The 16015-nt window shown below is 45.4% G+C and overlaps 1 protein-coding gene across 1 annotated transcript in view; it reads right to left on the bottom strand.

The window, feature by feature from the left end:
- Positions 1–10610: 10610 nt before the first annotated feature.
- Positions 10611–16015, bottom strand: part of MED27 (mediator complex subunit 27) — a 94142-nt gene continuing 88737 nt past the window's right edge. Inside the window, exons 7-8 of the mRNA XM_040606808.1 lie at positions 13711–13788; positions 10611–11108 (exon numbers count right to left, since the gene is read on the bottom strand). Of these exons, the coding sequence (XP_040462742.1) occupies positions 10974–11108; positions 13711–13788 (213 nt within the window). The 3' untranslated portion in view covers positions 10611–10973. The remainder of the gene's footprint in view (positions 11109–13710; positions 13789–16015) is intronic.

Raw genomic sequence — 16015 nt, 5'->3', positions numbered from 1 at the left:
GGAATTAAAACAAATACACAAGTTCGGAAATCGGTTGAAGAGATGGCCGCAGCCGGCCTGTGCCAGGGTTTATGCCACGGGAGGAACTCGTTTTGCAATTACATCCCCCAAAACACCTGAGACCAGTTCCAGAGCTGGGCATCCCTTCTGCTTCCCTGTTTTCCCACCTGCTTGTTGCAGCCACAGCCCGAAGCCCTGCGCCGTGCAGGGGCATTCTTTGATCGGGTAAAGATTTCCAATCCTTCTGGATTAAAACCCCTCCCGTCATCAAATCCAAACCGGACAAGGAGATCAGCCTATGCAAGGAGAAGACGAAAGGGGCTGTGTTTCCCCTCCCTTTGTAAAACGGCGTGATCGATACCACGTGTCCACTGGGATAAACAACCAGCTCAGCTGCGCGGGAAATTGCCTGGGAAAGAGGAAGGAGGAGGAGGATGAATCGGTGGCAGGATCCACCCCAGGGTTTACCTGTAAAGTATTTTTAGCACCGAGCTTGGGAGAAAAAGCTGCAGCGGCATAGTTCAGAGCAGGACAAGTAGAGGACCTGGGCTTGTCGTGGGGTTACCTTCGGCAAAGGTCCTCAGAGCCGCGCTGGGAAGCGATGAGCAGCCAGGAGCGGGAGGCTGATTCCCGCACCGAGAGGCCGCGTGTGAGCAGAGGAGGGTGGCTCTAAAGCGTCTCTCGGGGTCTCACCCCTCAGCTTCCAGATCTTTCCAAGAAAACATCTCAGCCCTTCCCGCAGGGCTGTATGGGTGCAGGTACCTGTTAGTCCCGTGCATGTGAGATCCCGGGGGTCAGCCAGCCTGGGGGGCTGTGCCCCCCCCCCCCCCCCCCCCCGCAGCATTGCGTGGTGCTGTGCCACCATTCAGCCCTTCGGTGCCATCCTGGCGCTGGGGCTGAGCCACCAGCTCGCTGAGCAGAGCACAAGGGCCCCCACCTTGCCACCATTTCATGCCAATCCATGCACCAGGGGCTTTGCCACGGGCTCAAGCGGTCGGTCACCTTTTCCCCCATAAAGTAGGAATGTCAATCCCATTAAAATCCTTAATTCAAATGGTGTCTGCTCTCTTTCCAGGTAATATCAACTTAATGTTCTCCAACTGGCTACTATTAATCTCGCACCACAGACAGATCATTATGAATGGGGGGAGCGGGGGGATCTGTAGCATGGACTGATCAAGCACGTTTCAAAAAAAGTGATGTGATTTATGTCTATATTACACCACATATTAGGATATTTCTATAAGCCAGTCCCTGAGCAAATACAAGTACGTGCCCCACACATACCGGCATCGCTGCTTTAGCTAGCTGTGCAAACACAGGGTAGAGATATTTAACAGGGTATAATTAAATCCTGTTGGGAGAAACACCTTCTTTACAAACAGTGGTTGGAAAAGAGGAGATTCCAGGGCACCCTCAGCCTGTACTGGGGGCCTGACAGCCCCTGCCTTGGCTCTGCACATGGGGCAACGCCAGAGCTGTTTCCCACCCCGCTCCGTGGAGTGACCCCCCCCCCCATCCCTCCTCCCGAGGTCTGGACCCACTTCTCTCTTTTTCTGCCCCAGCAATTCCAGATTCCATTTTCTCCTGCCACGCAACGCAACTGTGAGATGAGCACCAAACAGTTCATCCCTTCTCAGCCAGCATCCCTCATCCCAGAGCCCACAGACAGCCCTTGGAGCCCACCACCCCCTCCGGTGTCCCTGTGCCCTCCCGAGGCCCCAGGCACCCCACTTCTGCTGAGCCTCAGTCCTCCAGCCCATCCCGCGCTTGGGGGACGCAGGTGACAACCTTGGAGGTGGTATCAACAGCGGGATCCAGGCTCTTTGCCCAGACCCCTCTTCCAACCTCTTAGCACTTCAAGGGTCCACAGATGCCTACCCACGAGCTACCTCTATTTTATTTATCCCGATGAAGCATCTCTGCTTGTCCTAGAGCATCACCTCATGAGGTTTAACAGCTGCTGCATTCCCTCCCAGCCATCGTTGCATCACTGCACCCTGGGACCAGTCCAAGATCTATTGAAGCCGGTGGAAAACTCCCATTGACATCAATCAATCCGAGATTAAAAAGGGTTTGTAAAGCCTGTGATACCTCAGGGATGAAAGATAAAAATATAACTGTATTCAAAATTTACATTTTAAAGAAATCCGATTTTCCGTGGCCAATAAAAAAAAACAGTTTTGCCCATTGGAATGAAAATCAGGGAATGTCCTCGTCCTGCAGATGCTGAGTGCAGGGGGAAAGCTGCCGAAATCGAAGCACACACTTGGAGGAGGGAACGGAGCGTGTGTGCCAAAACCTGGTGCTGGACCCCCACTGAGGAGTGCCACCAGCCAGGGGACTCCAGCCCTGATGGCCTCAGAGCAGTAAGAGAGATCAGCAAATTAACCCTGTTCTTTGCAGCTTCCTTGAAATAACAGAGGAAGAGGACGAAATGCCAGGTGCCTGAATGCGCGAGTTATATCCTTGGAATAGCAGCCTAAAAAGGAACAGCTTTAGCTAAAGCTGGTAAAACAGCGGAATTCAAAGGGCGTTAAACCAGACCAAGGGCACGTTGCTCTGGGCTAACAGTCTGAAGTTTTGGTTGGCAACATCAATTTAAAATGCAACTTATAAATCAGTGACTTTAAAGGCGAGGCTTTTTTGGTTGTTGTTTTTTGTTGGGTTCCCCCCCCCCCCCAATTATTATTTATTTAATTACTTTGTCTTCTGAATGCCCTTTAAAAACTTTACTTTTTCCATGCTGCATCTCTATCAAGCAATTTTTACACAGCACTTGCCCACAGCTCTGACGGCGTGATACCGGGGAAAAAGAAAGTAAATCCACTTTTAATCTCAAGGGCTGAAGGTGTTACTTTTTGTTTAGATCACCACTATTTAATGATAAATATTTTCAGCGTTTCTGATAACCTGGGTGAGAGCCTATCGATTTCTCTACCTTGCGCTATAAGGTGGCTTGTATTAAAAAAAGGATCACTCAGCTCTTTTCCAGTTCAGAGCGTGCTAGGAAAAGGCTCATGTTTGACTGCTTTTTAAGTAGTGGTGAACCACCCCCTTTCCCCCATCCCCAAGAAAACCCTTTTAAAACATTCTTAGATGAAAAAGAAATACCCTTCTGCTGAATTTTGTACCAGCCCATTAACAGTAAAACCACCAAAAGAATTATTAACAGCAGCAAATGAATTGGTTTGGAAATTTGTCAAATGTGGGACTATACTAAAAAATTAGAGGTAAATTTGTGAAGAAAACGTTTTAAAGCCTCTGGAGCAAGTATGGGAATTTCTTTCTTGCCGAGGGCAGCATCCCCTGCACACTTGCAAACTCCAGTGGTACCAGCTGCAGTGATCCCCGAGAGCTCACCTTTAATTTCCCAACACAATTAACACTGTCATCAGCAGAGTTTGAGCAGGATTTTTCTTCCTCACTGATCACTCGCTGCTCCTTTAAGGACGGGGAAATGTCATATCACAGTAATTTTAAATGTTTCATCGCACAGCTCCTCCACTCTCTTACATCAGCAATTTGCAGCTTTAATTTCACGGATGTCTGTAATTATGCGAGTATAGCGAGGTGCACAGTAAAAACAAGAAGAAAAGCTGAAGAGCTTAGCAGCTTTGCTTTTTGGCATTTAATCCCCTCATGGTTTTCAGTAGGAGAAAAATATTTAATACAAAGAAGCTAATTTGACTGTCGTCATCTACCGCTGTGGCCTCAAGACTACGGGTGGTGGTGGAAGCTGAAGCGAGCAGGAGGATGCTGAGCCCATCCCGCCCCATCGCTTCCCTCCGTGGCTCATGAGTGGGAACGTCACCCAGACCTTGGAGGGGAACCTACGCGGTGGCCGGGCAGAACAGACCTCTACGGAAAGGACCGGAGCGGTTTCCCTCCCTCTCCTTAGCTGGGGGCACAGCTGAAGCAGAAAACCAGGTTTGGGGAAACAGAGGAAGGGGTTTGGATGTGTATGAGTGTTTCGTCAGGGCAGAGGCACCTGTTGGCTCCAGAGGAATTTACCACGAGAGCCAGCAGGATTTATACAACCACTGTGTGAAAACTCAGAGAAAGAAAACGAAATGTAACAAAGCCTCCCGTTAAGGTGGTGTTTTAGTGATTCGTGCTTAAATCCAGCATTTTAGGACCTCACCTGCCTCCGGCTCGCCCTGGCCCTGGGGACCGGCTTTGTTCCCTCCAGCAGGATGCAGGCGAGCGCCAGCCCCTCGGCACTCCCCCAGCTGCCCTTCTCGTCTGACATTTCACTTTCCTTCAGGTCCCCTGGCGGGTTCCAGCCTCTTGAGCTACAGGAACCGATGGCTGCTGGACTTTTTCATCCTGCAGAAAATGAACGGTGTCCACAGGTCACCTCTCCCTGTAGCTGCTCGATAAATTGTTCTGAACCAAGGGGAAGCCCCAGCCCCGTGGGCATCCCCGAGCTCTGGCCGATGGGACTTCAGTGCCTTTAAAACAAAAAAGGCTCCTGCTTTCTTCTCAGCATTTTCAAGAGGGATTGCCAACAGTAGCAAGGCTATAAGGGAAGAAAAAGGGCTAAAAATACCACAACGAAACCCAAAAGGCAGGCAGGAGGTGCAGATGGTGAGAGACAAGGGCATGGCAGCGCTGCACAGGCTGCTTCTCCTCACTATCAGTTTTATTTTTATACCAAGGCTACAGTGAAATTTCCTGCTAATAATTCTCCACCTGCAGATGCCGAATGAGCAGCTTGTTGTAAAACTCGGTAGCTGCAACGTTGGCACCATGGGTTAATTGCAATTGGGCACAGCAGTCCCAGCGTGTGCTACTCTTTCAAGATTGTAACTCTTATCATTGCATTCTCCATGCAAATGTTGGTTCTCACAAATTCAAAATTATCTCACCGTTAATATTCTTCACGTATTTGTTGTTTTCTGGAAATATTCCTCAGCTGACCTGCAGGAACTTCTTGGAGATGCTGGCCAAGGACAGGCCCACTCGTGGTGCACGTGGGCATCTTTAAACCCCAGACGAGTTCTCCCAGCACCTGAATAACAAAACATCTCCGTCCTTGAGCCCAACCCTCTGGTTTTCACAGGAACTTTTTGATCAGCACAAACTCCTCTATTACCAACTACAAGGACTCTCTTTCTAAAATAGCCTCCTTATTAACATAAAAAAGTAAATAAAATGCTCAGGTGCCCCTGGGTTCTCACAGTCCAACATAAAGGACCATTTACACTCCTACGCCACACTTCATTTTTCTAATCTCCTTTCATTTTTTTGACACAAATCTGGTAATCAGGTATTAGTGCCGCTGTTGAACTTTACAGAGGATAAAATGCTGTATGATAAAAAACCCCTGGCTGACGGAAAGGCATACACCCCTGACCTCCCCCAGGGTTTGCCACTCTCCTCATGCTAACACGGAGCACATCTGGAGATGTCTCTCGTTTTGATCACTTGGGTTTAAAAGGGAAGAAAAAAAAGAACCTGATAAATTCTAACAAGTTCACGACACGTATACGTCTTTATAAGAACTAATTATCTGATACCAAAAGACATCAAAGCAAGAGAGGGGACACAAACCCTGACAATTCTGAGGCAGCTTTGTTTTGGGGCTGTTGCTCACTAACCAGCCAACTCCATCCACAGCCCGGCTGCTTCTGACCAACGCGACCACGGGCAAAACAGCCAGCTTGGGAAGGAACCCAGCCAAAGCCGACCCTTCCCCTGCTCACCTGCAGAAAATCTCCCCTTCTGAAGGGCACCGGGTGAGTTCAGAACACAAGCTCTGCCCAGCAACGGTGCGCCCGTGGTACACGGGGGGAACCGGAGACTTTGGCACGGGCTGTGAGGTTCAGCCCGGACGGAGCAGCCCAGGATGTGTGTTCAGGTGCTGAACTCACCGCTGAGCCCTGCGTTAAGAGCTGGCTGGGGCTGATCTGTCACATTACTGCACGTACGTCAACTACAGCCATAGCCATACACATATACATATACAGCCACAGCACAAGTCCGCGCTGAGGCCGCACGGGGGTGGTGCGGGCGGCAGTAGCAATATCGGAGGTTTCCAAGCCACAGTGGGTAACAGCTATTGAATGAGACAGCTGAGCCTCCAGCTCACCCACCTCACTGGAAGCACGTGGAGCCACATCTCCCACCTCCAGGGGCTCAGCAATTTGTGTGTATGGGTAGAGAGCAAGGAGCCACCAATTCCCAGCTAAATACTGGTAGAAATACCGGTCACAGGGCAGTTAGAGGGCTGTAAAGACGCCTGGTCCTGGCACTACCTTTATGCAGCCCTCCATCCATCGTGGCCTGGTTCCTTTGGAAGGTTTTGCTTGTCTCCATAATTCACAGATCTGGAGACATCAGAACAAACAGTCGAGCCAGCGCTGGAAATGAGGACCCCCAGCACATGCTGCAATTCCCCACTTGTGTGCTCATGGCTCAGCGCTACCTAAAGGACCAGCACCTAAGACAGGACTGCAGCACCACTGCACAGCACAAAGCCCTACGGCTTCCACTGAAACCCCAATATCCTGATATTTAAGCTGCGTTTTTACCTTGAAAAGCAATTTGCAAACCCACAGAGCGATTCTGACAAGCCTCACTGGAACCACATGCACTGAGTTTGCCAGAAAGGTGCTGCTACCCATCTGCCAGCCCTGAGCTTCAGGTCGGGTCAATCCCCTTTCACTTCATCATCCCCACGGCTTAAAAACATCCTAGGAGACAACCCGGCTCTCATGTACGCGCTTGCAGGAACTCCTGCGGCGTGCAGAGCACGCAGGCAGCAGCGGGTGTGAAACCTGACGAGCCTTTGGTGGGTTGAGCCGGAATGTTAATTTGTCATCCAAGACCTTGAAGAAGCCCAGCCCGGCACCCAGAGCCCGAGCGCTGCAGGTATGGCCAGGGGTGCTGTGCGCTGCTTCCGTGCTTCCCAGCCATGCTTAGGGCTGTTGGGAGAGACCAAAGGGAAAAGACAAGCACCCGAGGTCTTCTACAAGTCCTGCTCCAAAAGCTTGGGCAGGAACGATTCTGGCTTTGAAACACAGAACCGTACCTAGCACATCCCGCTCTTATTACATTTCCTGGGTTAATATTTTAATGTGGATTGCTCTCGGTTGCATGTAGTTCCCAAATAACCTAGGAACTAATTAAAAAAAAAAAAGTATTTGTTTGCAAGTAGACATTAAAAACTTGAAGAAGGTAACAAATACGCAAGAAAAGGAAGAGAACTGAAAGGCTTTGGTTAGAAAATTAAAGTTGTTTGCTATAGCTTGATGGCTTAATCAGTCGATCAATATTGTTCACAGGGCAGGCAGGGAGGGAGCCATGAGCTGTGATGAAAAATGCATGAGGGGACAAGGGAGACTTGGGAGTAGAAAATTAAAAAGTCAGCCTGTTACATTTGTCCAATATTGGCAGAGAAATTAAAGTGGTTTGGGGAGGGGTGCTGGGAGGGAAGGGGGGAGCTGGCTGCAATATGCACTGCGTATCTGCTGCAGGTTCCCTCCACGAGAGAAAATTTCACATTAATTAAGTTGCTTTCTTAGCAAAAAGATGGATTTTGTAACCTTTAGCACTTGCAAGCGCCACAAGCGCAGTAGGTGGGGTTTGCACATGGGAAAATAAAAATGGGATTTCTCCACATCAGGGATGCAATAGAAGGCGGCGCGTTCCGAGGAGGGTAAGTGATACCAAGACGATACTAAGCAGGGTGAGGCAATGACTCTTCCTGCGGTATTAGGGGAGATTAATGTACCGTTGCACTATGAACAACGGTGCCGGAACGATGCAGCTCTGTAACACAGACCACCTGAGCCACGAAAAGCAGCACTGTTGTCTCTGCATGTAGATTAGTTTCCTTTTCTCTCTGTTCCATCGGGCTGCCACTCACTCTGCAGCGGCGCTTGCCTTGCAGAAATAGGTACCAGGAGAAATGCAGTTCTGGAAGGTGCTGTAGAAGAGGTGAGAGCCAACTCCTCCTTAGGGATCATGGTCCTTGCTGTGTGCCTTAGATCTGAGCTGTTTTCTAAGCTGCAACAAACTCCAATGATTAAAAAAACCCAAGGTCGCTCACCCTGCAATTAAATTGCTTTTGTCACCCATCCCTTTTAACCAAGGGTGGAAAAGAAAAATAGTGACACCCAGTACCCAAGCTGCAAAGCTGAGGAAGAAGAACACCAAAACACTGTATTGTGAGAACAGCTTTTTAGCCAGAAGAGATCTCCCGGTTTCTGTTCCTCACACACAAAACTCGGCGTTCCAAGGCATCCTGCTTGCCTTGGAATCCCACCTCGCCGTGGCGATCCAGCACCAGCCGTGAGCACTCGGAGCTTCAGGGCAGGAAGCAGAGACACGCACATACTGCATCCAGACCGCTGAAGTTCGGAGGCTTTAGAATTTAGACAGTTAAATTCCACTCCCCCAAATGGAAATATTCCACCCTGTTGCACTGAGGACTTGCAGGGACAGAAACCAGCGCTGCTGCCAGGGCCTCTGCGAGGGGGAAGGCTCCCTCTGCTGCAGCTTTCTGGGGGAAGGAACGTGACAAACCCGTTTGCGTGGCGCTTCTGTAAGGCAAGTATTTCTGTTCTGAGGTACCTACAAGTGAATTTTGTGCCTCTTCATCTGGCTCGCCAATTACAGGTTTAAAATTTCAGGCTCAATTAACACAAAGACTGGCTGATGCTGTTTTCTGCAACTAATTATCTCCAAGTGCCAAGACACGATTCCACATAAACTACTTCTATGAACTTCAGGATTTGCGTTCTACACCATTATTTAAGTATAAACAGAACGGAGCAGACAGCAGTGCCTGAAGCAGGTTGGATATCATATTATGACCTTTTTATTAATAAAAAAAAATGCTTACACTATCAGAAACCCAGGGCTTTAATTAGCACAGTAACAGGACAGATAGCAATGCTGCTTATTTACAAGGCGCTCTCTCATCCAAGATGCACACACTGTTCTGTCTTGGGTGATCTTTGTACTGAGAAGGCTACTTGGGTCAGATAATAGTGCGGAAAGTTTTCAGTAGGTAACTCCACTGCAGCTGGGTGTGAAATGGCCATTATCCCACTGCTACGGCAATGCACCTGTTTGGTGATTAGGAATAACCAAAACAAGATGGAAAAAAAAAAAGCATCAGATCTCACTTACCAACACCCTCAAAGAAGAATATGCTCATTCTTCACAGACAATGTTGCATCTCCAAAGGAAGTCACGAACACGTATTTTCTTTCAAGTTCCTCTTTTATATGAGCCAGTCTTGCACAGATTTCTACAGCCAGAAAGCTGAAATTCCCACATCACACACTGTCCTCGCAGGAAGAAGCTGCTGCCTTTGGGAGCTCAGTCTTTTACATTACCAGCAAACACAGTTAACTTAGTATCATGCAAATATAGGGTGATACTCAAGCTTCTTCATTTTTCAGTTTCCACAGCTAAGGAACAGGTTGTTTCATAAATGCTGTAGAGTCAAATTAAATTAAACAAGTGCTTTAAAGTCTCTGAACCCCTTATTTCAATCAGCTGCCAAAAAAAGGATCCCTCCCCTTCCTGCCCCATTTTTGTGTCCTCCCTATCCCCTTCTCTATACTAAATCTGACTAACTTCACCCAGCATTCCTTGCTGAAACCCAAACTTTGCCACCGCCAAAGCCTCCGAGATGAGCATTTTTCCTTTCTGCCACAGAAGCTTTTCACACAGGCAGAAGGAAGCTCAAAAATTAGCCTGCAGCACTGTACCTTAGTGTCGATTTATTTGAAAATTAACTGAGTGACAAAGCTCCTCCAGACCTCCCCTTACCAGCTCCCAAAAGCAACCTTATTACCCAAGCCTTTGTGGCTTGTAAAAGAAACAAGAGTGTGCTAGTGGGAATGACAGCAGAATCAATCAAACTGGCTATCAGGAGATGACAGATGAAACTCACAGGCCTCAAGAAAGTACCAGAGAAGACACTTAACCTGCTCCAGCCCCAGGGCAGCGAGCGTTCAGCTGGGACGGGACTAGGGACCTTCCCGTCTTTAGGCGAAGATAATGATGGCTGAGGCTCACAGAAGCCGAATACTCCCACCTATCCCAAGTGCAACTGTTCCTGGGAGGGATCTTCCTCTTCGCTGGCATGTTGCATGTACATTTTAAATCATTTAGGAAACATGCTGTACATCTCTGCACTGCAGAAGCTGTGTTTAGGGCTGAATTGTTTTACTACTTTCAGTTCTGAACCATGATGAATTATACACACTGTCACTGCTCATCACACATTTTCTAACCACTTAATACACACAGATTTTGCTAGCATTTTTCATTACAATTTTAGTAAAGGGAAACATCTGTTTCCCCCTGCTTTAGAAAGTACACTGCATCTTCCAAGCTGCCACAGGCCTTTGAAATTCCATGTTTAATCAATGCCATAATCTCTTGCAGAAAAAAAACCCCAGCAGTCAGATAAGAAGCCTTGCAACAACCACCCCCATCACATCAGCATGCATGTTTAAATGTTTCCAGTATTTCTAAAAAAAAAAAAAAAAAAAAAAAAAAAAAAAAAAGAAAAAAGAGCAGCATTGAAAAATCCACAGCAAACCCAAGGATTTTGTTGATCAAATAATGAAATATATAGCACAAACTCTGGAATACAAAATTTATTTTGAGCTTATAAAAGTCTTCCACATTGCAAACTCTGTCACCAAGCGCAAACTGTACACAGATATTTTCATTAAGGTTTACAATAACGATGATCACTGCCAGACCTCCCCAGACACATCACTTCAGCTCGGAAGCATCAAGCAATCATACACAGCTTCTTACCGTGTTCTCCAAAATGCATCAGTCTGACATGTGCCTTGCAGGCTGAAAAGAGTCAAATGTTACCAGCACAACCTCCCTACTTAGCACAGGACGAAAGGTTCAGGAACGGAACCACCCATGAAACCATCAGCTCTACTCCAAGCCCAACTGATTGTTCACTCGTGTTACCAACGGCTGGGCTACTATTGCCTGCAAGTATCATGAAAAGCTTCAAGTGTTCGGAAATCCCTCCACGTGGGTGGCAGGCCATCCTGCAGAAACTTTCCGCAGCGCTGGCATGGAGCCTGGAACAGCTTTATGTAACTTCTTAACCAGGTCTAAAAGGAAAAGGGAGAGAAATTCAGAAAACTGGATACGGACGTTCCCCTTTGTCATCATTCTTGTCAAACAGTGATAGCAAGGACAGACAATGTACTTTGGTGAGGCCCCAGTGAGGTATACAGTGATTTTATAAACAGAAACACGCTGAAGATTACAAGGTCACTGTATAGCTGAATTCCCACTTTATTAATCATCTTTTGCTTTTCTAGTCACTTAAGCAAATTTGTTAGTAGAAATTCACGTGCTCTGGGCAGGAGGCATTTGCAGCTAGAGTCATGACGGAAGGCAAGTATTGTAATGCTCCTCATACTTTTACTGGAATATAATTGTTCTTGATGGGTACCTTCTTCAACCGAATATTGGTTTGTCTCTTCCTATGATCATCTATCACACCCCTGCTGCAATCACACTGCAACAGTCTGAACTCTTCACAGCTGAAGACAGAAGGACCTTCACGGCAAGCTAACTAACTTCCTCTCTAATGCAATTTGAAAATCAATACTCGTTGGTCATAAAAAAACTGTACCATTTTAAATCTGATTACACTGATAGATAGATAAAATAAATATATATTTTTTAAAAGGCTAGTGCTGAACACCACAGAGTAAGTTCAGGTGTTCCTAGGTAAAGCTCCTGCCTCTGAAGTAGATGGTTCCCATTGTCATACATAGCCATGAGCACTACATAACTCAATTCCCAACTCAAGGAGATACGCAACTAAAAACCACCTAGACCAGCAGATTTATACTGTGAAGGATGCACATGAATCTTGTCATTTAAAGTCCTATTGAATTACATCGATAAGAGAAAATTGTGCTCTGAAGAAGAGGTCAGATGAGTTTATTGAAACAAATCCTTCCATCTTCATCAGAGCCTTCTCTATAGCAACCAAACTTTTGGCTGTCAATAACTCTCCTCCTAAAGAACTAGATCTTCTCTGGGTTTAGCAGTAAATATGGAGACAAGGGCAACAGAACACTACAAGTAAATTGCTGTTATTTACTTCAGTTTGGATGGGCTTTGCTTGCACTACAGAGAAATTGAATTTTCTGAACCATAATACAAAAATAGGTAAATGAAGTTAAATTGTGCACTTGAGACACCTGTTGACGGGGGGAAAAAAAAAACACCCAACAAGCCAAATGCGTTCTTTATTCCCATCAGAAAATTAGGGCTTCACTATACCCTGTCACGTGGATCGAACAACTGACACGTGAAAGGAGCAACATATTGATGCTCCTGGTGTACATCTGGTTTTGCTTTCATAAAAGTTTTAGTAGTGTTTTATCAAATCAATAAGGCAGGTCCAGGGCTTAAACAAATGTGCTACCCATTTTATTAAACATTAATTTTCAGAAACATGTCGAACATGGATTTGACCAGTAGAAGCTGCTTTCACCTTTCAAAACCTATTATTTTAAGATACACTCCAAGAGAAAAGCCCTTTGCAAATCTCTCATCTTAGCGGCCTTTTTACTAAACAAACAAGCCAGCACAGCAAGTAAGGGAGCCTGACTGTTCTGAAATTACACAGCGGGAATTTAAGATGTAAAAAGAACCAGTGCTCCTGTACACACTTAAACACCGTGAATGGCAACATGAGATGTTTGTTTCCACAGGTCTCAATTCTATTGCTCCAGGTGAAGGGCTAATGGAATGGACGTAAATGAAGGGAAAAGTCTGGATTGCAGAGGAAACCTCTCCCAAAAGCCTCCTCTGCGAGGCCGCAGCAGAGAGAACAGCAAGTCTTCGCTGCCAAAATTCATCCCAGTAGAAGGAATTTCAAATCATAAACCCTTGTTCTCACCCTCTGGTTAACAGGGATGCTTATACGCAAGTTTATTTCACAAATACAATTCTAAATACAAACTGAACTAAAGGCAATAAACTTGAATCTGCCTATCAAGGTAGGGTAGTATTTGATTAACTTTATTTGGTAAGAAAACAGCTGAATAGTTCAGGAAGCCTTTCCTCAGTTCTCAAAACCACCTGCTGTTGTGCTGGGTGAGGACCAGCAGTTCCTCAGGAACAATGTTTGGGCTGAGAGCAGACACAGCATAATGGACTCTCCCCCATTGTGTTGCTGCCTCCCATCCTTCTCCAACTAACGCACCTCACTTCCCATACTGGGCAAGCTGACAAGCAAGCTGCCTCAGCTGGAACACGCTAACAGGGAATTTCTTCTTACCGGGGAGCTTCCAGCGGAGCAGACTGTCTATGTCCACAACTCAACTCCCTGCACAGCACAAACAGTGTGGAGGAGCTGGGCCATAACAAAGAATTTGGCTGAGAGAGTTTTTCCAACTGCCTTTAGAGATGAGCCAGCCCAGCTTTGCAAATTGGAATCATCAAGCTAATAGTGAGACCTGTGACAGAAGAACCGTGTACAGCTCAGTCTTCCAACACCAATTACGCCAGGGTAATCAGAACGAACTCTTCATCCTTGTCCAGGTATGGGATACAAAGAACTACAGTCAAGCTCTACTGCCAAGCTTGTTTAAACAGGGGAAACTGCAACTGCATCGGAACTGCCTGATGTCAATCACTGCAAGCATGCTGAAGTCTACGTGGAAAAATGTTACTTTCCAATACACTTACCATGAACGATCTAACTACCACATCTGGCATCTGAGGCAGCTGGTAGTGCAATAGGGCAGTGGTCGCATGATCTGTCACCTGCATCAGGCAAAAGGAGAACACACCCTTATTCATTCTGTATTTCGGACAAAGCAGTGTTTATCTGCAGGAAAACACTATATTCCACAGGGATGTCCAAACCAAGGATTACATGACTGTGAAGACATTCTCAAAGTAATTTTGGGTAGCTTTTGCCAGCTAGTTTCCATTCCCTCTGCCAATGTCACACAAGAATCAGCTGAAGCAATCGTGATAAATAACTGTATGCACACAGTAAAATCAAACACACCTTTGGAAGTTCATAAACATAATAAAACCTAATAGTGTGGTAGAAGAATCCAAACCAGTGGCTAATGTGAGCCAAGTGATGAGGAAGGCATCCAGCTCTATGCCACATGGAACAACACTGAACTAAAATGCTTCTCTTCCCACTTTGAACTACCAACCCAGCCATAAAAAGGAAAAAAATAATCTCCTGTACCACATAAAATAGAAGCATCCATAACAAATAATTTGCCTAACTTTCAAATACGTACAGCGTAAGAGCATAATCTATGCTTCTGTGATTAAAATCCCATGTATTCTGTGAAATCACAAAGAAGGAAAGTCACTAAACAAACTATGTCAAAGGAAAGCACTTCGGTCCTCTCTTCTTATGTTCTCATTATTTGCTTTGGGCATTTCTACAGACAATATATTCTCTCAACCTATGCAGATTTGCTCAACAAAAGAAAAATCATTGTCAATAATGTAGCTAAATTAAATACTTCTGGAAAACTAACATATCAGCATAAGGGTTATGACTTCCAAAAAACTCAACGCTTTGATTTTGGTCTGTTTTATTTAAAAAAAATAATTCCAAACCACCAGAATAAAATACCTCAATTTGAAAATGCATTTTAACAGAAAAAATTAGTATGCTCCTCTCCATTTTTTGGGAGATTTGGGAGACAAATGGGAAACCTTAAAATATTTAACTCTTATAGTCCTACTTCAGTTTGCTTACATTGAACAAACAGGCTTCGAGCTCCGTTTCATTTCCTCTGAAACCAGGAATCGATTAACATGATTATGCTTGATAAATACTTGCACTACTGAAAGATTTCTGATAGAAAGCTTTTTAATTTCCAAGACGGGGCCTTAACAAGACCTTACATCTGGGAATTACTGCTAGACGCGATACATATAAAATATCGATTTATAATAACAAGAATAGTCAAAGAAAAATCGGGAGAACTAACGCTTCGGTAGAGTTTTGGGTAGGTGTTTGTTTGTTTGTTGCTTTTTTTTTTTTAATTATTACTATTTTTCAATTACTCTGGAAGGGGACAGTTTCTGACAGCCGTGATACAATTCACTAATTGTGAATACAATTCACCGAGCCTGTCAGGCTTCCCAAGTTACTAGCCCAGTCAACTCGCTGTCCAGAACTCAGAAGTTCTAGGCTCAATGTAGAAATTATTGGCAAAATTCTTTGAGCTGGACTACTAAAGAACTCGAAACAACACAACCCCAAGAGCTCTTTCACATCTTGTAAATCCATTAATGGTCCTCATTGGTAATATCAAAGCATCCAACAAACAACGTCCTTGTCTAGTTAGTGATTAAATTGTATTTTCTAGATTTAACGTGGAGAAGTAGTGCTCTTCTCAGGGTTTGTCCATATACTACAGGACATTTTGACTAAGACGAAGTGTGAACGGAAATTACAATTGCTATTCCCAGCTAACTCCACTTGTTCCCGATTTGTAGTCAGTCTAATTCAGCAATGTGAATTGTGCTGAAGCACTCAAACTTTCACTGGAGAAAGAGGCTCATGCTTGAAGCTATTCAGGGAGGTGAAGCTGTAAAAGATATATTCCTGAATAAATCCATGTACAGACAGGCTCTAATTCACACCATACAAACTTCCTCCGCACAACACTACATCAAATCAGTCTGGCCTACACTGAATCCAGTTTAAGTTGTACTACAATTTTAGAAACAAATTCTGTTCCCCATCATTCGTGCACAACTAACTCCAAAAGCAGCCCCATTCAGTGTGAATAAGGACGTGATTCTGACATTTGGCAGGGAAAACTTTTGGGACCATGCACATTCTGGTGAGTTTGCAAAAATATTCACAAAATGGACCTCAGCCTGCTTAAGCCACTTACATGTTACCATAGGAAAAAAAATAATCAGAAACAACATGATTAACTGTGCATTAATAGCACAGCATAAGTCAAATCAGTAATTTCTTTTAAAACACATCTCATGTAGTGTT

The sequence above is a fragment of the Falco naumanni genome, chromosome 9 (genome assembly GCF_017639655.2).
Source record: "Falco naumanni isolate bFalNau1 chromosome 9, bFalNau1.pat, whole genome shotgun sequence".
Lineage (NCBI taxonomy): Eukaryota > Metazoa > Chordata > Aves > Falconiformes > Falconidae > Falco > Falco naumanni.
The sequence above is the reverse complement of the archived record's forward strand: the minus strand, read 5'-3'. Positions and strand labels throughout refer to the sequence as shown.